This window comes from Acinonyx jubatus, chromosome C1 (assembly GCF_027475565.1).
Source record: "Acinonyx jubatus isolate Ajub_Pintada_27869175 chromosome C1, VMU_Ajub_asm_v1.0, whole genome shotgun sequence".
Classification (NCBI taxonomy): domain Eukaryota; kingdom Metazoa; phylum Chordata; class Mammalia; order Carnivora; family Felidae; genus Acinonyx; species Acinonyx jubatus.
This window is the reverse complement of record NC_069381.1, coordinates 28,765,233-28,793,097: the sequence shown is the minus strand read 5'-3', so window position 1 is coordinate 28,793,097 and position 27,865 is coordinate 28,765,233. Positions and strand designations below refer to the sequence as shown.

The 27,865-nt window shown below is 46.8% G+C and overlaps 1 protein-coding gene and 1 long non-coding RNA gene across 6 annotated transcripts in view; one reads left to right on the top strand and one right to left on the bottom strand.

Annotated features, from left to right (window-relative positions):
- Positions 1-8,653: 8,653 nt before the first annotated feature.
- LOC128313376 (uncharacterized) lies at positions 8,654-22,254 on the bottom strand. 2 transcript variants are annotated; one of them, XR_008294002.1, is made up of 4 exons: positions 22,176-22,254; positions 18,605-18,735; positions 10,239-10,404; positions 8,654-8,888 (listed from the first exon to the last, which is right to left on the bottom strand). It is a non-coding gene; the product is annotated as an uncharacterized LOC128313376 (long non-coding RNA). The 2 variants fall into 2 exon arrangements; XR_008294005.1 differs by lacking the exon at positions 10,239-10,404.
- Positions 11,944-27,865, top strand: part of EPHA10 (EPH receptor A10) — a 36,900-nt gene continuing 20,978 nt past the window's right edge. Inside the window, exons 1-5 of one of the 4 annotated variants that reach the window (XM_053211676.1) lie at positions 11,944-12,145; positions 14,052-14,116; positions 14,826-15,504; positions 21,493-21,648; positions 22,153-22,503. In XM_053211676.1, the coding sequence (XP_053067651.1) occupies positions 12,040-12,145; positions 14,052-14,116; positions 14,826-15,504; positions 21,493-21,648; positions 22,153-22,503 (1,357 nt within the window). In that variant the 5' untranslated portion in view covers positions 11,944-12,039. The remainder of the gene's footprint in view (positions 12,146-14,051; positions 14,117-14,825; positions 15,505-21,492; positions 21,649-22,152; positions 22,504-27,865) is intronic. The other 3 variants (XM_053211672.1, XM_027059616.2, XM_053211686.1) reach the window with 3 other exon arrangements.

The window sequence follows — 27,865 nt, the reverse complement described above, 5'->3', positions numbered from 1 at the left end:
GGTTCTAGTCTAAGATTTGCAGTTTTCCTCCTTGACCCAGGCAAATGTCTTTCCCTCACTGGGCCTCAGTTGCTTCATCTGTATAATGGGCAGGTGGACTAGTGGAGCTCTGATGTTCCTTTAAGTTGCAATATTCTGGATGTTGTCCCTGACCAGTGTCCTATTGTAGAGTGATGTATGTAGGCTCCATTTCTCTTCTCAGAGGGCTCCAAAACTATCTTCATCTGAGGGTGTAAATCCTAACTCATTGTTTGGTTTTCCACTTTTGCCACAGTTGAAGTATGTAGCCTCCCCCTACTGGCCTTATTAATATAGATACAAATATTTGGGGGTAAGGAGTGAGAGACTGCATTTGAACAGTTGTCTATGGTCTATAGTCGAAGGCACATTATGTAAAAGGATACAGCTCTTCCTTTCTTTTTTTAAATATTTATTTATTTTTGAAAGAGAGAGAGTGAGATCAGGGGAGGGGCAGAGAGAGGGGGACAGAGGATCTGAAGCAGGCTCTGCACTGACAGTAGCAAGCTGGATATGGGGCTTGAACTCACGAACTGTGAGATAATGACCTGAGCTGAAGTAGGATGCTTAACCAACTGAACCACCCAGGTGCCCCTACAGCTGTTTATTTTAACCCTGTATCACCATAGGACCTCTTCTAGGAGTTTTGAATAAGTTAAGGAAGGTGCTATTTGGGAGAGAAGAGAAAGAAGAGAGCCAAGGAGAGAAATGAAGACAGAAACAGACACACAAAAAGAGAGACATGGATAAATGGTATTTTAAAGACAAAACAACGGAGAGATTATTGGGAAGGTAGAAAAAAAAAACTTTGTTTTTTAAGTAGGCTCATGCCCAGTGTGGAGCTCAATGCAGGGCTTGAGCTCACGACCCTGAGATCAAGATCTGAGCTGAGATCAAGAGTTGGACGCTTAACTGACTGAGCCACCAGGTGCCCTGAAAAATAATTTTTTACACAATTTTCAAATAGTGTCATACACCAATAGAGGACGTACAGTTGACTCCTTAACAACATGGTTCGAACTGTGCGGGTCCACTTATATAGATTTTTTTTGTCCAATAAATACATTGGAAAACTTTTTGGAGATTTGTGACCATTTGAAAAAAACTCACAGACAACTGAGTAGCATAGACATTCCAAAACAGTAAGGAAAAGTTGGATGTGTCATCTATGCATAAAATATACATAGATATTAGTGTATTTTATCATCTACTACCATAAGATATACACACATCTATTACAAATGTTAAAACTTATCAAAATTCACTCACACAAACACTTACAGACCATAGGTGACACCAGGGAAATCAGACAAAGATAAAGGTGCAATATAAATCATAACTGCATAAAATTTAGTGCATGCTGTACTACCACAATAATTTTGGAGCTACCTCCCGTTGCTATTGTGGTGAGCTCAAGCATTGCTAGTATCTGCTTAAAACAGTGTGTGATTAGAGAATGGTAGTTGCCAGAGGAGAAAGAGGTGTGGGGATGAGTGAAAATGGGTGAAGGGGAGTGGGAGATACAGGCTTCCTGTTATGGAAGGAATAAGTCATAGGGATGAAAGGTACAGCATGGGGACTATGGCCAATGGTACTGTCATAGCGTTGTATGGTGAAAGAGGGTAACTACAGCGTAAGTATAGAGTTGTTGAATTGCTCTGTTGTACACCTGAAATGAAAGCAACACTGTGTATCAACTAGGCTTCAGTTTTTAAAAAGCAGCATGTGAATTGATGGTCATCATCTCTGAGTGAGCAGTTGGTCTTTCCAGCAAATTGGGTATTGGAGTAAAAAGTGATCTCTCGTGGTTCTTGTGTATTTTTTGTGTTTAGTGCAATACCGTAAACTTTGAATGTCACCATGGGACCCATATGAAATGCCACTACTAGTGCTGGAAGTGCTCCCAGTTCCAGTTGAATTGCTTGATATGTACCATAGATTGAGGTCTGCAGCTATGGTTGCCCTCCAATTCAAGATAAATGAATCCACTGTAAGTACTATTGTTAAAAAAAAAAAAAAAGGAAAGGAAATTTGTGAAGCAATCGCTGCAGCTATGCCAGCAAGCACAAAAACCTTGCATTTTTTTTTTTGCAAAATACCTTTTTATCTCATATTGAAAATGCAGCGTTTATGTGGGTGCAGGATTGCTATGAAAAAGTTATACCTATCGACTCTAATATGATTTGAGAAAAGGGAAGTCATTCTATCACAACTTGAAGCAAAAAGCAGATGAAGGATTGAAAGTTGGAGAATTTAATGCCAGCAAAGGATGGTTTGATAGTTTTAGGAGGAGGTTTGGCTTTAAAAACGTCAGGATAACAGGAGAAGCCATTTCTGCCAGCCATGAGGTGGCAGACAAGTTCCCAGGTGCCATTAAGAAAACCACTGAGAAGAAAGGATATCTGTCTGAACAGGTGTTCAATGTAGATGAAAGTGCCTGGTTCTTGGGGGGAAAATATTCCATGAAGAACATTTATTAGTAATAAAGAGAAGCAAGCACCAAGACTGAAGGCAGAAAGGGATAGGCCAACACTACTGCTTTGTGCAAATGCAGTCAGGTGTGTGTTCAGGACTGCCTGAGCCCCTAAACACTGGTTGCTAGTCTTTTGGTTGTACAATAAGAAGATCTGGACAATGAGAACACTTTTTTTGGATTGGTTTCATCTATGCACTGTTCCTAAAAAGTCAGGAAGTATCTTGCCATTAGGGATGGCCTTTTAATGTTCTTTTTTTTTTTTTTTTTTTGAGAGAGAACAAGTGGTAGAGGGAGAGAGAGAATCTTAGGCAGGTTCCATGCCCCAAGGCAGAGCCTGACACAGGGCTCGACCCCATGACCCTAAGATCATGACCTGAGCCAAAATCAAGAGTCAGACGCTCAACCGACTCAGCCACCCAGGCATCCCTAAAGTTCTTTTGATATTGGACAATGCCCCTGGCCATCCAGAAGCCCGTGAGTTCAATAACAAAGGCGTCCAAGTGGTCTACTTGCCCCCAAACACAACATCTCTAATTCAGCCTCCAGATCAGGGAGTCATAAGGATCTTTAAGTCTCATTACACATGGTACCCCACAGAAAGGTTTGTCAATGCTATGGCAGAACCCCAATGGAGAGAACGTCACGAAAGTCTGGAAGAATTACTGAAGATGCATCACTTTTATAGAAAAGCTGTGAAAGCCATCAAGCCCGAAACAGTAAATTCCTGCTGGAGAAAACTGTGTCCAGATGTTATGCATAACTTCACCAGATTTACGAAGAGAGCCAATAAAGGAACTCATGAAAGAGATTGTGATTGCAAAAAAATAAAGGGGTAGAGGGGGGTGAAGGCCTTAAAGATATGGATCTTGGAGAAATTTAAGAGCTACCAGACACCACACCAGAGGAATTAACAGAAGATGACTTCATGGGGATGAGTACTTCCGAACCCGTGCCAGACAATGAGGAGGACCTAGAGGAAGCAGGCCCGAAAACAAATGGCCATTAGACAATCTGGCAGAAGGGTTCAATTATTCAAGATGGCTTTTGGCTTTCTTTTTAATGTTTATTTTTAAGAGAGAGAGAGAGAGAGAGAGGAAGCAGGGGAGGGTCAGAGAGAGAGGGAGACACACAGAATCCAAAGCAGGCTTCAGGCTCGAAGCTGTCAGCACAGAGCCCGATGCAGGGCTCGAAATCACCAACCTCGAGATCATGACGTGAGCTGAAATCAGACACTTAACCTACTGAACCACTCAGGTGTCCCAATGCTTTTTTTTTTTTTGTTAAATGTTTGTTTATTTTTGAGAGAGAGAGAGAGCGTGGGCAGGGGAGGTTCAGAGAGAAGGAGACACAGAATCCGAAGCAGGCTCCAGGCTCTTGCTGTTAGCACAGAGCCCCATGAGGGCCTTGAACTCTGGAACAGTGAGATCATGACCTGAGCTGAAGTTGGATGCTTAACCGACTGAGCCACCCAGGTGCCTCCCGAGTCAGTGATCTTTTTTTATTTTAATGTTTATTTATTTTTGAGAGAGACAGAGACAGAGTGTGAGTGGGGGAGGGGCAGAGAGAGTGGGGGAGGGGCAGAGAGAGACACAGAATCCAAAGCAGGCTTCAGGCTCCAAGCTGTCAGCATAGAGCCCAACACAGGGCTCCAATTCAACCACCTGTGAAATCATGACCTGAGCCGAAGTCAAATGCTCAACTGACTGAGCTACCCAGATGCCCCATGAGTCAACGCATAAGCAGAGTCCCCATAAGCAGAAGCGACTTGTGTTACTTTTGAGCTGAGATAGTTAGGGATTTGCATGGCTCATACAACACCCTCTTCCCCCATCCCAAGTTCCCGATTCTATAGGGTCAACAAGCCTCTGTCAATTTCTTCCCCTTGAGGACTGTGAATGGAGCAGAGTCCCTACTAAGTCACACTGAACATATAATGAAAGCTAAAAATAAACTTGTTGAATTAAATCATTGAAATATGGGGAGATTTATGTGTCGCGGCAGCAGCAGTTGATTACACCGAGTGATACTCCTATGCTGTGTTCATAACACTGAGTGCACTACCTTCCATGTTCATTCTTTTGCCCAAAATGTCTTCCTTGGATTCCCAGGAATTTTAGTTTTTATACTGCAGATGTGGAGGTGTGGTGTGATGTGCTTTTATATACTTTAAGACTATGTTATTAGGTGTATACAAATTTAGAATTGTTATATCTTCTTAGTTTATTGACATTTTCCCCATTATACAGCGTCTAATAATGCTTCTTGCCTTGAAGTCTAATTTGTATAATATTAGTTTTGCTTTACTGATTTTCTTTTAGTTACTGTTTGTGTACCATGTTTTTTACAACTGTTTTCTTTAACATATCCAAATTCTTATATATAAGATTTTTTTTTAAAGCAGCAATGAGTTTCTTTCTAAAAACCAATTTGACAATTTTGGTCTTTATTTTTTTTTTTAACATTTATTTATTTTTCAGACAGAGAGAGACAGAGCATGAACGGGGGAGGGGCAGAGAGACAGAATCGGAAGCAGGCTCCAGGCTCTGAGCCATCAGCCCAGAGCCCGACGTGGGGCTCGAACTCACGGTCGGTGAGATCATGACCTGAGCTGAAGTCGGACGCTCAACCGACTGAGCCACCCAGGTGCCCCGACAATTTTGGTCTTTAAAAGAGGTATTTAGTTCACTTAGATTTAATAGCTATTTATATGTTTGAGTTTCAAGATATTGTAGTATTTATTTTATATTTCTCTCACATGTTCTATGTTCCTTTTTCCTCTAACCTTTTAAACCTTTTTTGATGGATTTTTTAAGTTTATTTATTTTGCGATGGGATCCCAGTCCTAGTGAAGGGCTTGAACTCATGAACCATGAAATCATGACCTGAGCTGAAATCAAGAGTTGGACACTTAATCAACTGAGTCACCCAGGCATCCCTTGACTCCTTTTATTATTCCACTATTTTACTGCATGAGTTTGAGATATATATACACATGTATATATATATATATTTTTTTTTTAACTATTCTTCCATGATTACTATGGTGATTACAGCATGCATTCTTGACTTGTTAAAGTTTAGTATAAATTAATTCTTTTACCATTTTCTGGACAATGAAAGGAACTTAAAATACTTTAACTCTATTCACCTGCTGCTACCCTGTGTACCATTTCTGTGGTGCAGTTTAATTTTACATATGCTTAGAATTCCACAAAATATTATTGCTTTATACAGTCATTGTTCATTTACTTTTACCCATATACTTACCCTTTCTGTTGCTGTTTATTTCTTCCTGCATGTTGTGCTTCCTTGGTTTATTTTCATTCTGTTTGAAAAATTTCCTTTAGTATTTCTTTTAGAGAGGGCCTATGGATGAAAATTTTTCTCAGGTTTTGAGTGTCTGAAAACATGTATTTTTCTTTCATTTAAAATTTATTTATTTATTTATTTATTTATTTATTTATTTATTTATTTTGAGAGAGAGAGAGAGAAAGACAGAAAGAGAGCAAACAGGGGAGGGGCAGAGAGAGAGAGAGAGGGAGGATACCAAGCAGGCTCTGCCCTGTCAGCACAGAGCCCACTGTGGGGCTCGGAACTCATGAACCGTGAGATCATGACCTGAGCTGAAACCAAGAGTCAGATGCTTAACCAACTGAGCCATCCAGGTGCCTCTCTTTCATTTTTGAAGGATATTTTCACTGGGTATAAAATTTTAGATTAACCATATTTTCTTTCAACACCTTAAAGATGCTATTCCATCATTTCCTTGATTTTATCATTTATGTTGAGGAGTCAGTTGCTAGTCTTAATAACGTTCTTCCTTTGAAGGTAACGTGCATATTTTCTCTTTCTAATTGCTTTTAGGGTTTTTTCTTTTGTCATTATCTTTGGTCTTCAGCAGTTTTATTATGAGGTGTTTAGATATTGCTTTCTTTGCATTAATCCTGCTTGAGATTGATGACACTTCCTGAGTATATGTCTTAATGTCTTTCATAAGTTTTAGAAAAATTTCAACTGCCCTGTCTTCAAATATTGCTTCTGTCCCATCCTCTCTCTTTCCTCTTTCTAATTCCAGGTATTTAGGCTTATTAACTATGTCTCATATGTCTCTTACTCTCTAATCTATATTTTCTATTCTCTTCTCTCTCTACATACTTCAGTATGGATATTTTATACTAACCTATCTTTCAGCTTATTACTCCTAGAATTAGTTGTGTCTAACCTTATGTTAAATCCACCCATTTTGTTACATACAGTTATTGTATTTTTTTAGTTCTAGGATTTCAATTGCACCTCTTTTTAGAATCCAAGTTTGGTGATTAGCTAAAACTCCAGAACAATCCCAATGCAAAATGTTGCTGTTCTATGCAGATCTAGTTCATTCAGTTACACTGATAAAATAATGTGAATAAAATTAATAAAATACCATTTTTTGTTTAAGCCAATTTTAGTTAGGTTTCCAGTTACTACAACTGAAAAATCTTACCAAAGTGTTGATATCTCTGTCTTCATCATGTTGAAATGGTTGCAGCCACCTCAGGTGTCAGTTGCAGATATGACATGCAGAGAAGAAGTGGGATGTTGCCTGTTAGGCAATTCCTTCTATTAGGAGAGAAAACCTTTTCCAGAATCTCTAATTCAGAAGGCCAGGGTTGTGTTACATACCCATGCTTAAGCTAACCCTGACACATGGAATGGGATGACAATGATTAACCAATAACAATATTTATTCATCCCTGAACTTGGGGAGAAGGTCATCTTCTCTGAGCAAAGGACTGTAGTAGATGAACATCTGAACAAAACTGGGGATTTCTTAGCAATGAAAAATATAAAAGAGAAAAGGTATTGAGTACTCAACAGTATTTACCTCACTAACAGATATATTTTCTGTAAAGGTGTGTGTGTGTGTGTGTGTGTGTGTATGCATAGAAAATATCAGGAAGGGTACATATCAATCTATTAACATGTTTAAAATTTGAAATGGGACTATATGAGGGTAGTACTAATGGATATCTTTATATTTTACTTACAAAATTTTTTATCAGTTTATATTACTTTGGTCATTTAAATTTAAAAGGTCTGCTTCAATCTCAAAATGAGCTCTTCAGAAATAAAATTAGGATTTTAAAAACAGTCAGAGAAGCATATGTTGATAGATCCCATTCCAAGCCCTGGCCCTTCGTACAGTCACTGAGGTGCCAGTGGCAGGTTTATCCCTATTGGGAATTTGGAGGCACAAGGTACCAGAGCCTGATGCCCTCAAATATTTAAACCATCCAACTGCCTCCCCTTACACTCTCAAAGCAGGCTTTGCGTCATAAATTGGCTTCCTATGCACATTTTCCTACAAAGGAAGAATTTGCTGGACATGGTAATGTGAGAATTCTGGCTTCCTTGGCAGTTCCATTTCTCATTGTATATTAATTCATTGGTTCTTTGAATCAGATAGCAATATTGGAGCTGAGTTAGTACGATCTACTTTCCAACCCTCCAACACATAGGTTCTTTCTTAGTGCTGTTAAAGTCAAGTTTATGATCCTGGACCATGATTAATTCACCAAGGTAAGTGTCACCTCTGAGGGCACTTGGCAGCTGGCCAGCAAGCCAGCCCTGATGACACTCCTGTCTCTTCAAGCACATTTCTTTCAGGCTCTCGTACTTTCTAGTCACATTCATCTCAACAAACTGTCTCCTTCTTTATCCCTCATTATGTCTTTTCCTCTATGACTGTCTCTCTAATTTTATCTCTCTCTCTTCCTATCTTACCGCCTAACTTTTCTTTATCCTTTACTTTTTTTCTTTCTGTTTTTCACCTTAATTAACCATGAAGTTGAATAATAAAACATACCAGAACTATGTGCCAAGTACTATGTGCTGGGATATATATATAATATATATATATTATATATATATATATATATAAATTATATTCTGACCTCACAATAACTCTGAAGTATTTTCACTCTTATTTTACAGAGGAGGAAGAAGAGTATCATAAAGTCTGAATATTTGTATTAATGAAAGGTTTTTGCTGCTTAATTTTCAAAGTCAATGAATTCAATATTTTATATTTCCTTTATCTTAGAAAAATACAATGTAAACACTTGTATATAACTTCCATCTTATTTTTGCCTGTGAATTTATTGTCCTAGAAAATAATTCACCTTGGGGATGTTTATTTTTCTTAAGCTGGGGAGTAGGAGATAGACTGGAAGAGGGAAGAGACAAATTGGAAATGTCCCTTTGAGCAGTAGGGCTTGCCACTGTTCTTTGCTCCTTCCTTGTCCTCTTTTCTGAGGAGAGGGATTGGCCCTGATTCTCTGAAGCAATCTTAGTCTTCTCCATGGAGGAGATGACCTTCTCTGTCTAGCCAGGATGAATGTACTTTCCGGATCTGTGCAAAAGGAAGAGATCAAATTTTCAGCCCCTAGATGTATAACTTTCAGTAACTTGGAAATGGAAGCTGAAGTAAAGTTGGATTGGCTTCCTGGAAGATCACTTCTAATAAATAATTAGATGTTGAATTAAGCTGCTCAGCTCCAACAGGTGTTCTTCCCATCATGCTGCAGAGAGTAATGTAGAAGTAGAGAGAAGCATCCCTTCTATCCCACCTCATATGGGGTTGGGGAGGAGCAGAGGAGAAAACAGGAGTTTCCAGATGGGTGCCAGTTTCCTCCACTCTTACTCCATGAAGTAAGGCTGCTTACCTTCTGGAGGTGCAAATAGCTAGGTCTGGGTTATAGGCCGGAGGAACAAGGCAGAGAGCCCTGGGCTGATGATTACAGCAGGGCAGCAGAAGGGCCCCAGGTCCAGTTGAAAATGGAGGGTCCAGACTTTGGTAGGTTCAGCACCACGGACAGAAAATTTTCTACAGGCTGAAGCTGGCAGGTGGGCTCACAGTTCAGCACTATGCCAGAACCCCACCCCCACTCCACTCCTGTACTGGCTATTCCAGGGAAGAATCTAACCTGGCCCTTGGTTGACTGGACCCCAGCACTTTAAATTCACAGTAAAACAGCTTAGTTTCCTTCTAAGGCCCTTTTGAATATCTTCACTTAGGTGTCTATTCAGCAGTCACCTGGTTGAGTGGAGTCCGCTTTGGAGGAACTCTTAAGATCTTGCTGATTTGCATATATCCTTATACACTGAGGCATCTCCGTCCTGGTTTTATTATAAATGAATTGTTCCGAGGAAGAAAGAAAAGGACTGAAGGATTGTTTCCAATCTTCTTTTCCTCTTCTTTCCCCCATTGCTAGGGTCTCAATCTGGCAATTTCCCCAAGGAGGCTACAGATGCATGTGGTGGGAGAGGATGAGAACCAGACTCCGGACAGCCAGGGGTTTGTTGGGGCATCCTGTATGGCTTTCCCCAGATAATTTCCTCCATATGCTTGGCTCCTGAATGATCATTCCAGGCTCCTAAGGAGTCTGCATTTTGTGTTAGCATACAGGGCCAGAACCTCTGGGCTGAAGTCCCTGGAGCGCAGGTAAGAAGCTGTGACTGGCGCCTTAGAGACTGCATAAGGGATGGGACCCGGTTTTGAAGAGAAGGGTGAGGGGTAGTGGAGTGAGGACTCATTCTGAAATGAAAGGAGTCCTGGGTCTCTAAGCAGCTTCTAAAAATACCAACTCCCAACGCTGGGGGTGGAGGGGGAGGGGAAAATTGAGCCTGAGAAGAATGAAGATGGAAGGAGGTAGGGGTGTAAGAGCGCTTCTTCAGGGAGATCTGATTTCAAAGACCCTACCTGCATCTAAGAACAGCTGGATGCCACACCTCCTTCTGCTTTCTCAGCGGGCTTCGGTGTCCTGTGGTGTCTGAGCCTCAGCCCCTCCTGATGACCTTTCTTTTTACCGGCAAAGGATCCCAACTCTTCCCAGCCGCTCCTCCTTCTTGCTGTCCAGCAAGTATGTCTGTGAGCAAGGGTGCATAAACACACACATACTAGATGCGCATGCGCGCGCGCGCGCGCACACACACACACACACACACACACACACACACACACGACACAGGAAGGGAGCTTCCAGGCTAGCTCAGAGGCTTGTAAGTGGCCAGTTGTCTACGATGCCAGCAATTTTCATTATTCATTATCCATTACCCCCAAGGAGGTATGGATTGTAGCAGACAGAGATTCACCCAGATATTTTCAGCACAGAGCATGGCACTCAGGGAGTGTTGGTTGAAAGGTAAGGAGCATATACATACACACAAAATGTACACTCAGGCCAGGCAGGTCATGGGGATACACGACTCATTAATTTTCAAGGGTTCTTCAGGCTGCTTTAGCCACCATAAAGGAGCGGTGTTGGGTCCCCCAAGAAAAGAGCTTTGAAAAGCCACAGGGTGGGTGGAGCTTTCTCTGCTCAAGTTCAGCCCAGATGGTGGCGCTCAATAGCCGCCTCCCTCGTCCTGGAGGGCTCCAGCCCTTCCCACCACCAACGCCTTAAACCCTCAGCTTGCACATAAATGACCTTCACTAGGTAGAGGTCGTGTTCCACGTTTCCTTGCAGCTTCCCCAGCGCTGGCTGAACTCCGCGAGGATTGCTCCGCCTCTTTCGCAGACCCCTGGGAGTCCCTGCCGCTGAGCTCCTTCCCAGTCCCCTGGGATGGGCGGAGAGGGATTATCAAGGCGGGGGGGGGGGGGGGGAGTCCAGGCTCTGAGCAGACTGGGGAAAAGGGTAGTTGTGCAGAGTGCTGCCTGTGTCCTGGCAGCAAGAGCAGGAACCTGAGGAACCGATCGTTCATGCAAAATTTACCACCGCCCCATCCTGGCGTCCACATGGTTTCCCAACCTCGGAAGCGCTGCTGGTAGGGTGGGACTCCGTCTCCCACTTTGCTCTCCTTTCTAGAGTAGCTCCCAGGGTCAACCTTAGCCCCTTCCTCCTGCCGGTGTGTGTGTGTGTGTGTGTGTGTGTGTGTGTGTGTGTGTGTGTGTGTTGTGTGAGGAGGGCGGGGAGAGAAGAGGGCAGGATTGAGCCATAAGACACCAGGAGCCTCAGACACAGGAAGAAGCCAAGGGCTTGTAGATAGAGGAGCTCCCTAGAGCTTGGGGTCGGGACATCAGGCTTCAAAACCCCTTGAAAGTCCTGGGAACAAGGGAGCTTCCAGCCTAGCTCAGAGGCTGCAAGTGTCGCGGCCTCCCCGAGGTTCGCCCCTCTTTAAGCCACGCCCACATTGTCTACTTCTCGGGAATGAGAGGCTAAGGTTTTGCGCTCTGGACCTTCGTCGCCGGCTCATCCTCCTCCCCAGGAGCCAGACCAGCGTTCAGCGCTACCCACCCCCACGTTTGGAGATTGGCGGGACCCCTTCCTTCCCCCCTCCATTTCGCCGTTCCGCCCCTGGCCTATGAAACTCCACCCCTCCACCTTCTGCTGGCGGGGATTGGTGGACTTCCCGCGGCGGTGCCTAGTGATTGGTCCCCATGGATGACGGTAACCAGCGAGATCCCGCCCCCAGAAGGAGCTAGGGTCTGGGGGCACTGCTCAGCGGTGCTGGGGCTGGCGCGGCTTGAGCCGCCGCCGCACTGACAGCTCGGTCTGCGGACCATGGAGACCGGTGCGGGCCCACATCCGTTGCGCCTGTTCGTCTGCCTGATGCCGCTCTGTCTGGCGTTGCTTTTGGGACCAGGGAGGCCCGGGATCGCCGAGGAAGGTGAGGAAACTGGTGGCTGTTCTTGGAGCTTGGAATGCCAAAAGATAGGAGGCTGGAGAACTGGGGGTCTGAGGGAAGGAATCGTATAGAGAGACTGGAGTCTGTATTGGGGTTTGAGGCAAGCGGGCAGCGGGAAGCAAAGAACTAAAGAGGCAGAGAAAAAGGTAGCTAAGCAAAGGTAGCTAAGGAGATCGGGCTGGAGACCTGGAAGGCTGGGAAGGAAAGAGACCAGGAATCGTGAGAGCCAGAGGCGGGGGTTCAGGTGCCGGTGAGACGGACAGGCTGAGTGATTGGAGGTGGGAGGTGTGGGGGCAGGGAGATGAAGAGAGCAGAGGAGACAGGGAGGTGTGGAGGTGAGATCGAAGTACGGGACGACGGGATGGAGCCCGAACCGCGAGGCAGGAGGTGGAGCGCTGGTAGGGGAGGGATGGCTGGGTCCGGGAGTAGCCCGACGTGCTGGCGAGGGAGCTGTCCGCAGTGCTGAATTTGGAGCGCAGACTACCCGAAGCGGTCCACGCTGTTGGGCTTGGAGCTGCCTGCGGTACCAGGACTCGCGCCTTGCCTCTGGATTTGGGGGAGCCGTACACTCAACTGAATCCAGAGGCGTCATATCCAGGTGTAGAATCCTGAGGAGCTGGAATCTAAAGCGCTGACCGGGGGGTTGGGGCGCTGGATCTCTGACGCCAATATGCAATTCCGATGTGCTGTCAGTTATAACAAAATCAGGAAGCTGTCGGTGGTCCTCCTTATTGTCACTGATGCCTCTGGAGCCAACCCTCTTAGAGACCCTCACCTTGGAGCCCCACCCCCTTGCTTAAGCTCTAGATTTGTAATCTTCCAAGACTTCAAGATGGCCTGGGCTCCTGTCTCTGAGCTGCTGCTGTGCTATCCAGACCAATGCTTCTTTGGGACCGATACTGAGAGCAGGAGAGAAGAAATTTTCATTTCTCCTGCTGCTGGCAGAGTCCACTCATTTTTCCCAGAGCCCCTAAGAGTCAAACTAAAAAGGTTCTAGTCTCTTCCATCCCTGGTGGCTTCAGACCTCAGATGAGCCCCTGAGTATGAATGAATTCAGGATGTATGCAGAAATCCTCTACTATGCTCACTTTCTGTCTCTTCTTGACATGCAGTTATAATTTAGGGAGCCTAGAAGGCAGAAAGGGGGGCTCACTGACACCACCACTCCTTTCTTAGAGCCAATGTTAAGAGTACTTCCATGAACTCTGGCAGGCTGAATAATGACTCCCCAAATATGTCCACATCCTAATTCATCCCCAAAACCAATCAATCTTATTCTAAATGCAAAAGACTTTGCAGATGTGGTTAGGGATCCTGAGATGGGGAGATTATCCTGGATTATTTGGATGGCCCCAATGTAATCACAAGGGTCCTTACAAGAGGGAAGCAGAAGGAGTCAGTGAGAGAAGGCAACTTGATCACAGAAGGACTGGAGTGAAGCACTTTGAAGATGGAGGAGGATGCCACAAGCCAAGGAATCCAGGTGGCCACTAGAAGCTGAAAAACTCAAGGAAATGGATTCTCCCCTCTGAACCTACAGATGGAACCAGTCCTGCTGACAGCCCAACTTTAGACCAATGAAATTGATTTTCAACCTCTGACCTCCAGAACTATAAGAGAATAAATAAGTAATTGATACTTGAAGCCACAGAGTTTGTGATGATTTGTTACAGCAACCACAGGAAACTGCTACAGGCTCCTTGCCTAATTGTTGTGGCTACCTCTTTCTGGACTCAAGCTACTCACACCCCACGCCTTCATGGGAAGGTACGGGGTGGGAAAAATTTGTCTCTGCTCCCTCAGCAAGTTTACAACAAACTCACAAAAGGGTCCCTCCCACCTTCCTGACCTTCTGACTTTCTGACATCTCTGTTCTTCCTCTCCCTAGTCATCCTCCTGGATTCCAAAGCCTCCCAGGCTGAGTTGGGCTGGACTGCACTGCCAAGTAATGGGGTAAGTGTAACCTTTCTCTCCCTCTCCCAGGAATCTTCTGGTGGTCTGAGACTCAATTCCTTTAGCTCTTTGTGGTTACAGATCAAAATGCTCCTCAGAGCACGTGATCTCCAGCGGCACTGGCTTCAAGCCAGAGTGGCCTATTAGAAAACGTTGAGTCTTCAGTCAGTCTAAGAAGAAAAAAAAAAAGAGAGATAGTGAGGGGAAAACCGACTGTGTCTAGCAACAGAAATGTGTCATCTAGATGAGCCAATGCTGGACAGTGTCTTGCGCATAGCAGGTCCTCCAAGCAGTGTTGCTGATTGATGGATTGACAGAAGGAGCAAGATTTAAAATCCTGAAAGTGGCTTAGAAACTTGGTGGGGGTGGGCAGATGTGGCTGCATGACTGCAGCCTGGTCCCCGTGTGGGCACCTGGTGGAGAGCCGGGAGACTTCAGACACCATTCCCAGCTCTGCTGTTAATTCGATGTTCATATCCAGTCAAATCACTCTTTCTGGAGCCTCAGTTTCCCGACCTATAAATTAAGGGTTGGACTCTTTGTCTCCAACGTTTCTCCCAGCTCTGCATCTTATAATTTCATGGGGATGGGGTGTGTGTGGAATGCGAGATGATGGGGAAGGGGTTTTTCAGCTTTAGACACCACCAGGGCTTCACCTCCTGGGGGCGCCTTGGCTCTGAGCTTCCCACATCTTTGTTCTCCTCCCCAGTGGGAGGAGATCAGCGGCGTGGACGAGCATGACCGTCCGATCCGCACATACCAGGTGTGCAACGTGCTGGAGCCCAACCAGGACAACTGGTTGCAAACTGGCTGGATCAGCCGTGGCCGCGGGCAGCGCATCTTCGTGGAGCTGCAGTTCACACTGCGCGACTGCAGCAGCATCCCGGGCGCCGCGGGCACCTGCAAGGAGACTTTCAACGTCTACTACCTGGAAACAGAGGCTGACCTGGGCCGCGGGCGTCCCCGCCCAGGTGGCAGCCGGCCCCGCAAGATCGATACAATCGCTGCAGATGAGAGCTTCACGCAGGGCGACCTGGGAGAGCGCAAGATGAAGCTGAACACAGAGGTGCGCGAGATCGGTCCGCTCAGCCGGCGGGGTTTCCACCTGGCCTTTCAGGACGTGGGCGCATGCGTTGCGCTGGTCTCTGTGCGCGTCTACTACAAGCAGTGCCGCGCGACGGTGCGGGGCCTGGCGGCGTTCCCAGCCACCGCAGCTGAGAGTGCCTTCTCCACGCTGGTGGAGGTGACGGGAACGTGCGTGGCGCACTCAGAAGGGGAGCCCGGCAGCCCCCCGCGCATGCACTGTGGCGCTGATGGTGAATGGCTGGTGCCCGTGGGCCGCTGCAGCTGCAGTGCGGGATTCCAGGAACGTGGTGACATCTGTGAAGGTATTCAGCGGACGAGGGGGCGTGGCGTGGGGGCGTAGCGCGCAGGTGGCAATTGGGAGAGAGTGTGCCGTAGATCAAAGAGGCAGAAGGAGGAGTGGAGCAGCTGTGGGCTGTGGAGCCCAGAGCCCTGACCTTCTGTGGAGCTTTCCAGTGGGTCCAGCCAGGACCACTGAACGAAGTTACGAGGAGGTGAATTTGACTCCATATAAGGGGGCATTAGGGGCTTATATTTCAGGCACTATGATAAGCACCTCGCAAAGGATGTCTCATTTATTCTTGGCAATAAAGTAAGTCACCAGTATCCCTATTTCACAGATGAGGAAACGGAGGCTCAGAGAGATTAGCACCTCGCTTGCAAAGTTAGTAGATGGGGAACAAGGGTTCGAACCAGATTTGCCCAACTGCCAAGTTCTTTCTATTACGCCATGCTGCCTCCCGTATGCATAAAGAAAAATGATACAGCAGCCCAACTCTACTAGCTATGGACTAGGGGGATTGGTTACATTATAGTGAGCTCCCTGTCACTGATAATATGCAAGTCAGGGTCTGGCAGGGGGATTCTTGAGCTGGAGAGAAAGACTGAGAGGTTGTGCTAGATGACTAGTAAGATCCCACCCAACTCTTCGAACTATGAGTCAAAGTGCCCCCTGAGGGAGACCCTTCATGTGGGGGCTCTGTTGGGTTCTCAGGTCTGTGTGGGCACCGGGCCAGACCTCTCCTTTTCTCCCCTATCTGTGGCTCTGAGGACTGAGGGTAAAGATGGGGTATGGATGTGTGCCCTTAGTGTAGACAGATCAAGAGAGGCTTCTGCTAAGCCACGTCCTTTTCTGGGTGCCAGGACAACAGAAATGAGTCAGAGATAGTCTCAACTCTTCAGAAGCTCTATAGATGGAAAACATAAAAATTGAAAAACCACAAGGTGATATGTGATCCAATGGAGGGATTAATATAGAGGTGGGAAGACAGAGGAGGAAATGACTCAACTTAATGTCACTCCTTTGTTCGACTGTCCATTTGATATGAGTTGAGAACTTGCCAAGTGCATGTAGGGAGGGTTTATTATATATATTTAGATGAATGTCACCATCTCTTTCCTGGTGGGAACTTATGGATTAGTAAGGGACTTGGAGGCACGAACCTTCCTGAACTCTCCAAGTAGGGTTAGGGTCCACTTCTGTTCTCCAGCACCCATTGCAACCTCTACTTGTGGCTTAAACAAAATTAAGTACAGTTGACTGCAATCTCTGTTTCTGCACTTACCCCATGCTATGTAGTGATCTACTTGTGTGTGTTTCCACCACTGGACTAGTGACTGACTTCAGGCAATGGTTGTATCACATTTTAGCAGCCCCAGTATCCATAACAGGATGTGGTGCCCAGTGGAAATGTATTGAGTGAAGGAGTGGTTACCATAGGGTGTGATACATATCAACAGAGAATTGAGGAAGCCTGGAGAAGGGAGAACCCAAATCTAAGTGTGGAGAGAGACAGTGAGAAGGCCTTTCTTCCAGGCAAATAAAAGCATTCTGACTTAAGAGACTGTCTGCAGAAGCATGGAGGCAGGAGGGAATGTAGCATGACTGGGGCTGGGGGCAGAGGGCATTTGGGGGTGTGAGGGCTGATGGGGCTGGAGAGGGGCAGGAACAAATCATGAAGGGCCTTGAACTTTAGGATAAAGTGCTGAGACTATATGCTGTTGACCAATGGGGAGGCTTTGAAGCAGGGGTCTGACATGTTCAGATTTGCATTTTCAAAAGATCACTCAAGCCGTAATTACAAAGAAAGAATTGAGGAAGGAAGGATTAAGGGGTAGAAAATAAGAAAGATGGGACAACAGTCCAGGAGAAAGAACGCATGGTCTGAAGTGAGATGGTAGCAGAGGTCATTGAGAGATGAGGATGGATGTGACAGCCTCCACAGCACTTGGTGACCATGTGACACAGGAGAAAAGAAGAGTCCTTTTTGATTCATTTACTTCTAGGGGATTGGATGGACAGAGGATCATTTGCTGGGGTAGAGATCACAGGACATTGATGGACACCGAATCTGTGGTGTCTGGGGTGCATCAAGTGGAGGTAGCTAGAAAGTGAGTCTGGAGCTCAGCAACAGAGAGATAGAGAGATAGAGAGAGAGAGAGAGAGAGACACTACTTGAAGCTGTGGGTACGGTTGGGACAGACCAAGGCGAGGTAAGAAGCAAGAGGGCCAATGATGAAGTCTCATAGAACAGCGGTATTTAAGGGTTTAAGGGGGAGTAGGAGAATTAAAGCCCATAAAAAAGGACCTTGAGGGAGAATCAGAGGCTGGGGAAGATCTAGGAGAGTGTTATTTCTGGCAGCCAAGGGAGGCGGAGGGGTCCAGGAGGGAACGGCTTATAGTGTTGGTGAGCAGTCAGGTAAGGTGAGGTTTGGACAATGTCCACCCGGTGGCCCTGGCCAAAGCAGTTTCTGTTGAGTAAAAGAGAGAGAGACCAGGCTGCCAGGAGGCTGGGGGATGAAGGAAGTTGAGGAGCTAGAGTAGGGAACACACACAAAGTCTCTGGGAGGCTGGATTGGAAAGGGGAGGAGAGGGAGGTGGTATCTTGAGGAAGACATTGGGTTGAGAGGAGATTTTGACTGTAGATGGGAGCCTTGTTTATTTATATGCTGAGGGAAGGAGCCAGTGGGGCACCAAGCAGGGGGTGGTGGGAGTGGTCTGCCCAAGGTGGGGATGTATTTTATTACTGGCATGGAATTGCTGACACTTGTTGCTAACCAAGATCGGGCCATGTTTTCGTCAGTTTCATTGTTTTTTAATACTCCGTACATCGTGCCCTTCCTGCCTGCACCCCAAATGGACCACTTTTACCACTCCATTCCTCTGTTCTGTCACCGGGAGGAAGCAGTAGAGAACAGCAATGTAAGAAGTAGGAACCATATGAGTGATGGAAGATAGTCTGGGAGGAGAAGAAGGGGGCAGGACCCAGAGTGAAGGAGGAGGGGCTGGAGGCCTCCAACAGGAGGTGGCTCATCCTTTCCTCTAGGTCTAGAAGGAACGGGGAGAAGAAAGATGGGTGTGGAGGGAGGTTCGCCGGTTTGACGGCCGGACATTGAGGGACTTACCAACTGACAGCCTCTCTTCTCCTTGTGACATGGGAGGAAGGTGTCTGCACCAGTGGACAGTAGGATCCTGGTCTGTTTCATTCACTCTGTCTCTAGATCCTAGCCCCAGAGCACCTGACTCACAGTAGATGCTAAAAAAAAAATCATCCAATGAATGGATCAGGGTCTGGAGGAGGGGGTTTGGATACACATTCTGGGCAATCTCACACACACACACACACACACACACACACACGCTCAGGAACCCAGTCCTCCTTCTGACTTAAGCTGAGACCAGACAAAAAGCCACTTGTAATGGTATCATCTCTGCCTTGGGGAATGGGGAGCTGGGGAGGGTGCCAGGGAGAGGTTCATAAGCGAGGTGTTTTTTTTTTTTCCTGTTTCTTCTCTTTCTTATTTATTTTTTCATTTATTTTTATTTTTTAAGGGAGTTATTATTTTGAACTGGGGTATGGAGAAACATAGGAGTTTGCCAAGGGAAAAGGGCTGTGAGACATTACAGGACAAGAGCCAGAGGTGTGAAACAAAGAGTTCAGTGTGGCAAGGGTGGGGTGGTTGGCACTGGGGAGGTGCTGGCGGGTTTTAAGAAGGGAAGTGAAATGCTCAGGTTTGTGTTCAGAAAGTGAAGGCCTTCCAGTGCCTTCTACAGCTGAGTACAGAGCCTTCTCTAAAGGTAGACTGATGTGGAGGGGATAGAACCAAGATGTTCTCTCTCCCTTTTGTTTCTCTCTTTTATTTACCCTCTCCCGGTCACTAGGGTTTTGGGGGGTGGGGGAGATCAGGGTGTACAACCTGAGTCTTCCGATCTCTGTGGGAGTGCCCTGCAGCAGGGGGACCCAAGCAAATATTCTCTAAGGCTCCCTTCGGCACACAGAGACCCTGTGGTGGGGTGGCAGCAGAGGGGGGTTACAGACAGGGAGGCTTATATGGACTCAATATAAGGAAGCCCTTTCTCAGCAGAGGCAGCTTCAGAAGAAGGTGGGCTCCCCATTTCTGAGCAGAGACTGTGGCTACTTCTAGGAAAGGTGCCGGAGCACCGGGCCAGCGGGAGTTGAACTAGGTGATCTCTGACATTTGCCTCTGACCTTGATGAAGACAGGGAGGGGCCCGCAGTCAAGAGGCTCTCATGAGTCTGAGCCTCCACAAAAACCTCCTCTAAACAGAGTCTGTCAAAGTAGAGATAACCACCTCGGTCTCCGTTGGGACACACATCTCTGGGACAGTGGATGTCCCAAACACGCAGAGAAAGGTAGCCCCTGGTACTTTTCCCTACTGCTGGGAGATCCTGCCGACAGATCTCCACTCTGACTTCACAACAGAGGTGGGCAGGCCAAGGTTATCATCCCCACTTGACTGATGGTTTCTTGAGGCCAGAGAGGCATAGAAAGGGGCAGAGCTAACACTGGAACCCAGGCCATCCGAGTCCCAGCGGGGGTTGCCGTTGGTCACCAGCCCACCGTGTTAGTGAGTGCCATGCTCTGCTCTGAAGACAGATTATTTCCAAAGCCTCTGAAGCCTCTGAAGCTTCACAGGCCCTGCCCAAAGCTGTGTTGCCCAGGACTCAGCAAGGTGGAACCTCCAAAGCCTAAGCCTTCCAGATAACGAGAAACCCACAGCTTACTCCCCTCTTCTCCCAGACAGGCTGAAAATCCTTCCTGAGGGCTAGTCTGCATCCCCTCTGTTGTACTGTGTGTGTCTTCTTGGGGTTGGAGAGCAGCCAGCCTTCCAGAACCAGCTAAACTAGCACGAAGGCCTGGTGGGTGCAGGGAGGGAGGTGAGAACCACCCAGAAGCTGAGACGAGGGCCAGGAGCCACTGCCTCCCTGCCACCTGGCCCAGCTGGTGAGACATTTTTTCGAGTGGGCGTTCAGCCGTTTCCACTTCAGGCCTGTGACGGAGGAACAGTAATTACTACCACTGTTGTGTACGTGTTGTCTGTGCCAGGCTAAGCGGCTTACACTTCACCTCAGTTAATCCTCCAACAACCTTTTTGAGGTGGGTATTCTACCCGAGGCTCAGAGAAGTCAACCAATTTGCCCAAGGCCAACAGCAAGTAAGTGGTAAACAACCCAGGCGCAAACCCAGGTTGTTCGGATATAAAGAGCCTGTGCTCTTAACAACCTGCATTCTGGGTGAGCCCGGAGAAGTGACAGAAGCAAAGTAAGTAACTGGGGAGGGTGTCCAGACCAAAAGTAGAGAAACTTCACCTTCCTTCAGTCTACTCTCACCCTCCGCCCCCAGCCCCCACACCTGGCTGGCTCCACTTTCAAACTGGAACCAAGTGCATCAGTTGAGGATTTGTGATGCCACGAACCCCCGATGGTAGTGGTGGGAGGATGGGCTCTGACAACAGTGAGTGTGTGTGTCACTGTAAGTGTGTGGGTGTCTGTCCTTTGGGCAGCTGTGAAATACCCCTTGGAGGCACCTCTCTTCTGGGCTCACATCAAGACTGGAGAGTTTGGCTTATTTTCTTCCAGTGGGCATTAATTAGGGCAGCATGGTGCGGGCTCCGAAAGCTGTCTGCTTGGGCTGGAATCCCACCATTTACTAGCTGTGGGTCATTGGGCGAGTTACTGAACCTCTCTGAGCCTTAGTTCCCTCATTTAAAAAGATGACGATAAAGGACGCACCTCACAGACTGTTGGGAGGATTAAACGAATTACTAAAGGTAAAACGCTAGTGTTCTGCACACATTAAGCGCTCGCTAAGGGTTAGGTAGCCCTGGGTTACGTCGGGAGCTGCCATCCCACGCGGCTGTTACTGGACTAGCTGAGACTCCCTTCCGGGCACAGTTCTCGGACTTAAAGTCACCCTAATGGGGCAGGCAGGAAGGTGGGGGGAGAGACACGCTGTGGAGGAGACCCCTCCTCACGTGGCTCCGCCCCGCAGCCTGTCCCCCAGGGTTTTACAAGTTGTCCTCGCGCCGGCCGCTCTGCTCCCCGTGCCCAGAGCACAGCCGGGCCCTGGAAAACGCCTCCACGTTCTGCGTGTGCCAGGACAGCTACGCGCGCTCGCCCACCGACCCGCCGTCGGCCTCCTGCACCCGTGAGTGCCCCTCCGGAAGGCGTTCGCAGAGGGGGAGGGGGGAGTCAATAAAGGCGTGGGGGAGGGGTTGCTGAGGGCAGGGGGCTCCGCACTGGTGAGCGTGGGAAGGGCGTGGGGGCCACGACCCGGACGGCGGGGTGGAGGGAGGGGAGCCGGGGGTGGGGATGGGGCCCGGGCCTTGGGTGGGAAGAACCAGGGCAAGAGTCTAGAGGACGGAGGGATGAGGCTTCTCCTGGAGTGGACTCACCTCACCCTGCGCCCCGGCCAGAGGGGGGCTCCCGCCCCTCACACTCAGCGCTGCGCCCCGCAACCCCATCCTCGTCCGCTCGCTAACCTCCTCCCACCTCCCTGGCCCTCCCCCCACTCACTGGCCCCCACGCCCCCTTCCGTCTCTCCCCCATCAATGGCCTCACTTACCCCCCAGTCCCTCCCCCCCACCTCCACGCCCCTTCTGCCCCCCCCTCACTAACCTCCCCCCCCGCCCCGGCTCGCCCCGCCCCCCAGGGCCGCCGTCGGCGCCGCGGGACCTGCAGTACAGCCTGAGCCGCTCGCCGCTGGCGCTGAGGCTGCGCTGGCTGCCGCCCGCCGACTCGGGCGGCCGCTCGGACGTCACGTACTCGCTGCTGTGCCTGCGCTGCGGCCGCGAGGGCCCGGCGGGCGCGTGCGAGCCGTGTGGGCCGCGCGTGGCCTTCGTGCCGCGCCAGGCCGGGCTGCGGGAGCGCGCCGCCACGCTGCTCCACCTGCGGCCCGGGGCGCGCTACACCGTGCGCGTGGCGGCGCTCAACGGCGTGTCGGGCCCGGCTGCCGCCGCGGGAGCCACCTACGCGCAGGTCACCGTGTCCACCGGGCCCGGGGGTAAGGCCGCCCGCGCCCCTCTCCGCTTAGAGCGGGCTCCCCGCGTCTCCCCCGGAGGCGAGGCCCCCACCGACGTCCCTGACGGCGGGGACCCCCCGCAGACGGCCAGCCCTGCCCGAGGGCCCCGGGGGAGGGACTGAGGACGCGGGTGACGCGGTGCCGCCGGGCCAGAGCGGTTGCGGGCGTTTCCGGGAGTCCGCGGGAGGCAGTGGGCGCCCGTGCTCCCGACCTCGCAGAGAGCCTGGCACCGCACCCAGCTCGCGGATGCCCTGCCTCTCATCTCCCGCGGGAAAGAGCGGAGAGCCCCGCCACCTTTTGCTGTCCCTTTTTAAAAATTTCAGCAGGAAGGGCAGAGTCGTCTCTCCTCCTTTACTGTCTCAGAAAGAGGGGTTCTGTCGTGTTGTTTCCCGCCCCCCCCCCGCCCCCAGCCCCCAGCCCCCAGCCTCCATCCCTGCAGCATCGGTCACCCTGTTTCCTGGTCCCGGAGAAGAGCAAGGAAGCACTTAGGGTCAGACCGTAGGGACAGTAGAAGTCATTAGTCAACACGGAGCGGTCACATTTCCGAGTCTGGACTAGAGAGGAGTAAATGATGACCTACACTCCTTTTAGGCTACACCATCCCCACTCTCGAAAATTACTTTTACTTGTCTTTCACCCAGCTGGGGTGCACCTTCGCGCAATCCTTCAAGTACCCTTTGCAAGAAAGTGCGTGTGGTTTCTGAGCCTTTTCATACCTGAGATGTGATTGGTTTGTGACTCGACTTCCCCGTCTTCTGGCAGTTGTATTGCAGAGAAGTCTGAGGCCAGGGTGATTTTTATTCTTGTGTAAGTACCGTGTGTGTGTGTGTGTGTGTGTGTGTGTGTGTGTGTGTGTGTGTATGTGTGTGTGATTCTTTCACCTACTAGTGAAAATAAAACTTGACCAATATTGAACTCTTTTCATTGAGTTTGGCTGGTACATAGTAAAACTTGTGATCTGCACACATTTTTTTGGTATTCCTGGAGAAAACTTTTTCTCAGTTATTGCTTTGACTAGAATTTCTGATAGCTTCCAATATCTCTCTTAAGAATCTCTCTAAGCCTTAGGTTGTACATCCATTTTCTGATTCTCAAATCTTGTCACTCGCTTTATCATTTTTAGCTCTTAATCCATTTTCTCTGCCTTTTGGGAGAGATTTCCAATTTGTCTGGTTTTTTGGAATAACAGTTTTGCTCTGTTTTTTACTATCTCGATTATGACTTAACATTTGCTATTGCATTTACATGTAAAAAATCAATATTGAGAAAGAAAAAAGCACCCATAATCCTATTACCCAGAGATATACAACTATTAATATCTTGGAGTGTATCCTTCCACATTTTTTTCTTATCTCTCTATCCATATCTAGAACTATCTACTATAAAATCCCTTTTGTATAATATATGTGATATGAGATTTTTATCTGGTATTTCATATTAACATCCTATTTTGAAATAGATGGATTTAAAAATCGTGTTGAGATACTGTTTCCTTTTATTAATAAAAATACTAAGCTTCTGCTGATTGAATGCTGCTCTGTGTTCCATGCTGGAACTTGCAATATGATTTTCTACATTCATTCGTTTAAATGGAATGGTAATCATCTTTCAGTTTTTAAAATATTTAAGTAATCTCTACACCCAATGTGGGGCTCGAACTCACAACCCCAAGATCAAGAGTCACTGGCTCTTCGACTGAATCAGCCAGGCACCCCTAATCATCTTTCAAATGAGGAAGCTGGGGCCTAAGGGGACAAGTGAATTGTCCAGAGTCACCCAGCTAGTAAGTAGACACCCATCTTTGAACTCAGGTCTGTCAACCACCAGAGCTCCCCATGCTTTTAGCCCCTTGGCCATAGAATGTTTTCACTTAAAAAAAATTTTTTTTTAATGTTTATCTATTTTTGAGAGGCCAAAACGGAGTGTGAGTGGGGGAGGGGCAGAGAGAGAGGGAGACACAGAATCTGAAGCAGGCACCAGGTTCCGAGCTGTCAGCACAGAGCCTGATGTGGGGTCTGAACTCAGGAACCACAAAATCATGACCTGAGCCGAAGTTGGACGCTTAACCCACTGAGCCACCTAGGTGCCCCAGAATGCTTTCGTTTTTTATTGAACTTAAAAAAAAAATCAGGAATGTTAATTTTATAAAATGCTTCTTCAGCATCTTTCAAGATGACCAAATGTTTTTTCTCCTTTGAGCTGTTGGCATGATGAATTCTATTCATGGATTTTTCAGTGTGAGCTCTTTTTGCACTCCTAGATTATACCCTACTGTATGTGAGTGTATTATTCTTCTAATATTTTGCTGAATTAATTTGCTTATATTTTAATATTTTTCCGTGTACATTTATAAGAGAGATTAGTGCTTTTTTTATTGTGTTCTTTGTCAAGTTTTAGCATTTGTCAAGTTTTGCCGGCTTTGGAAAAGGCATCAGAAAAAAACTCTTCTTTTTCTCTGCTCTGGAACAATTTAAATAGCATAATTATCATTCTTTGAAGGCATTCAAAACTGCTTTTGGGGGCCTGCACTTTCTTTGGGGGAAATTTTAATGATATTCCCAATCTTTTCCATACTTCTTGAATGAGTTTTGTTAATTTGTGTTTTCGTAGCAAATATTTTGATATTTTTCTAATTCAGTAGCCTAGAGACATACGTTTTAAAACTTTCCTCAGTATCTGTGTAACTGTGCTTTTTCTTTCTTCATGTTATGTGCTTCTGGTTTCTTTTTAATTAATTATCCTTGCTGGAAGTTTATTTTACTGGTTATGACAATCAGTTCTTGAATTAATCAATTCCAGTGTTCTGTACTTTTGTCATTTATTTTATGATTTTATCTTTATTAATACCACCCTCTTGCTTTCCTGAAGCCTTTTTTTAGATGAGTTCAGAGCTTAGTTTTAATATTTTAAGCCTATGAATTTTCCTCTGAGTATAACTTTGGTCACATCCAGTATGTTTTTATACATCATACATCTCATTAGTATTGTCACTTTTTTTGGAGATACTTACATGCCCTAAAATTTCACATACCTTTTGAAGTATATAATTCGGTGCTTTTTCATATATTCACATGGTTGTGCAGCCCACATTTTCATCACCCCCAAAAGAAACCCATTAATAGTTACTCTCTCCATTCCTCCTGCCCTGTCTAGCACCCTCTAACCACTAATCTATTTTCTGTCTCTATAGATTTGATTATTCTGGGCATTTCAGATACATGGAATTATACAACATGTGAATTTTTGTGTCTGCCTTTTTTGTCTGTTTAGCATAATGTTTTCAAGGTTTGTCCATGTATCAGTGTATTATTCCTTTATATGGCTGAGTAATATTCCATTGTATACCACAATTTTGTTTATCCATGCATCAGTTTATGGACTTGGGGCTGTGTCTGCTTTTTGGCTATCATGACTAATGCTGCTGTGCATATCCATGTACATGTTTTTGTAGAAACATGTTTTCACTGTTTTTGAGTGTATGTGTAGGAGTGAAATTGCTAGGTCATATGATGTTATAGACTGAATTGCGTCTTCCCCAAATTCATAATGCTGAAGCCCCAACTCCCAATGTGACTGTGTTTGGAGATAGGGCCTTTAAAGAAGTAAGTAAGTTTAATGAGATGTTAAGGACGGGGCCCTGGTCCCATAGGACTGGTGTTCTTACAGAAGAGGAAGACACCAGAGCTGCTCTGTGCACACAAAAGAAAGTCCAGGAGAGGACATAGCAAGAAACGGTGTCTGTAGGTCAGGAGGAGAAACCCTACCAGAATACTATGGACACAAACCTGTAAGCATCTTGGGGCGCCTGGGTGGCTCAGTCAGTTAAACGTCCAACTTCGGCTCAAGTTATGATCTCACAGTTTGTGGGTTTGAGCCCAGCATCAGGCTCTGTGCTGACAGCTCAGAGCCTGAAGCCTGCTTCAGATTATGTGTCTCCCTTTTTCTGCCCCTTCCCTGCTCACCCTCTGTCTCTCTCTCTCTCTCAAAAGTAAATAAACATTAAAAATTTTTTTAAAAAAATTGTTAAAAAATCTGTAAGCATCTTGATCTGGGATTTCCAGCCTCTAGAACTGAGACGTACGGTTGGCTTTTTATCTTCTTCTGGAACTAATTAACTTTTTGTGGATCTGCCAAACTGTTTTCCAAAGCAGCAGCGCCATTTTACCTTCCCGCCAGCGGTGTGCAAGGGTTCCAGTCTCTCCACATCCTCACCAACACTTGTTACTGGTTTTGTTGATTACAACCACCCTAGTGGATGTGAAGCAGTATCTCCCTGTGGTTTGGATTTGCGTTTCTTTAATGACTAGAGATGCTGAACATCTCTTCATATGCTGGGTTTTCTTTTTGCCATTGAGTTATGAGCTACTTAAAAAAATTATATATATATGTGTATGTGTGTATATATATATATATATATATATATATATATATATATATATATATTCTGGGTATTAGACCTTTGTATTCGTTTTCTAGGACTTTTGTAACAAAGTACTGAAAATTAGGTGACTTAAAACAAATTTCTTGTCTCACACTTCTGGAAGGTACAAGTCAGAAATCAACGGGTCAGCAGGGCTATGCTCTCTCTGCTCCAGAAGAGGATCCTTCCTTGCTTCTAGCCTCCTGTTTGCTGGCAGTCCTTGGTCTTCCTTGGCTTATAGATGCCTGTTCCAGGCACATGGCTCTTCTCCCTGTGTGTCTTCATATTGTCTCCCCTCTGTGAGTGTCTGTCTCTGTCCAAATTTCCATAAGGACATCGTTCATATTGGATTAGGGCCAACTTGAACGACCCCATTTTAACTTGAATCTCACTGTGAAGACCCTATTTCCAAAAGAAGTCACATTGTAGAGGTACTGGGGGCTAGGACCTCAACATATCTTTGTGGGGGGGACACAGTGCAACACATAACAACCCCCATCAAATATATGATTTACAAATATTTTCTCCTACTCTGTGGGTTGTCGGTGACTTTTTGAAAAAAAAAATCAAGGTATAATTGACATATAACCTAATGTCTGTTTCTGGTACAATGTAATGAGTCATATTTGTATATATCGTGAAACGAGCACCACAGCAAGTCTAGTAAACTTCCATCACCACACGTGGTTACACATTTTTTTTCTTGTGATGAGACATTTTGAGGCCTACTCTCGTAGCAAATTTCAAATATACAGCATAGTATCGGTAACGATAGTCACCATGCTGTACATTACACTCCCAGGACTTCCTTATTTTATAACTGGAAGTTTGTGTCTTTTGACCCCCTTCCCCTGTTTTGCCCAGCTCCCCGTCATGCCTCCGGCAGACACCTTTCGCTTTGAGTCGTGCCTTTTGAAGCTCCAG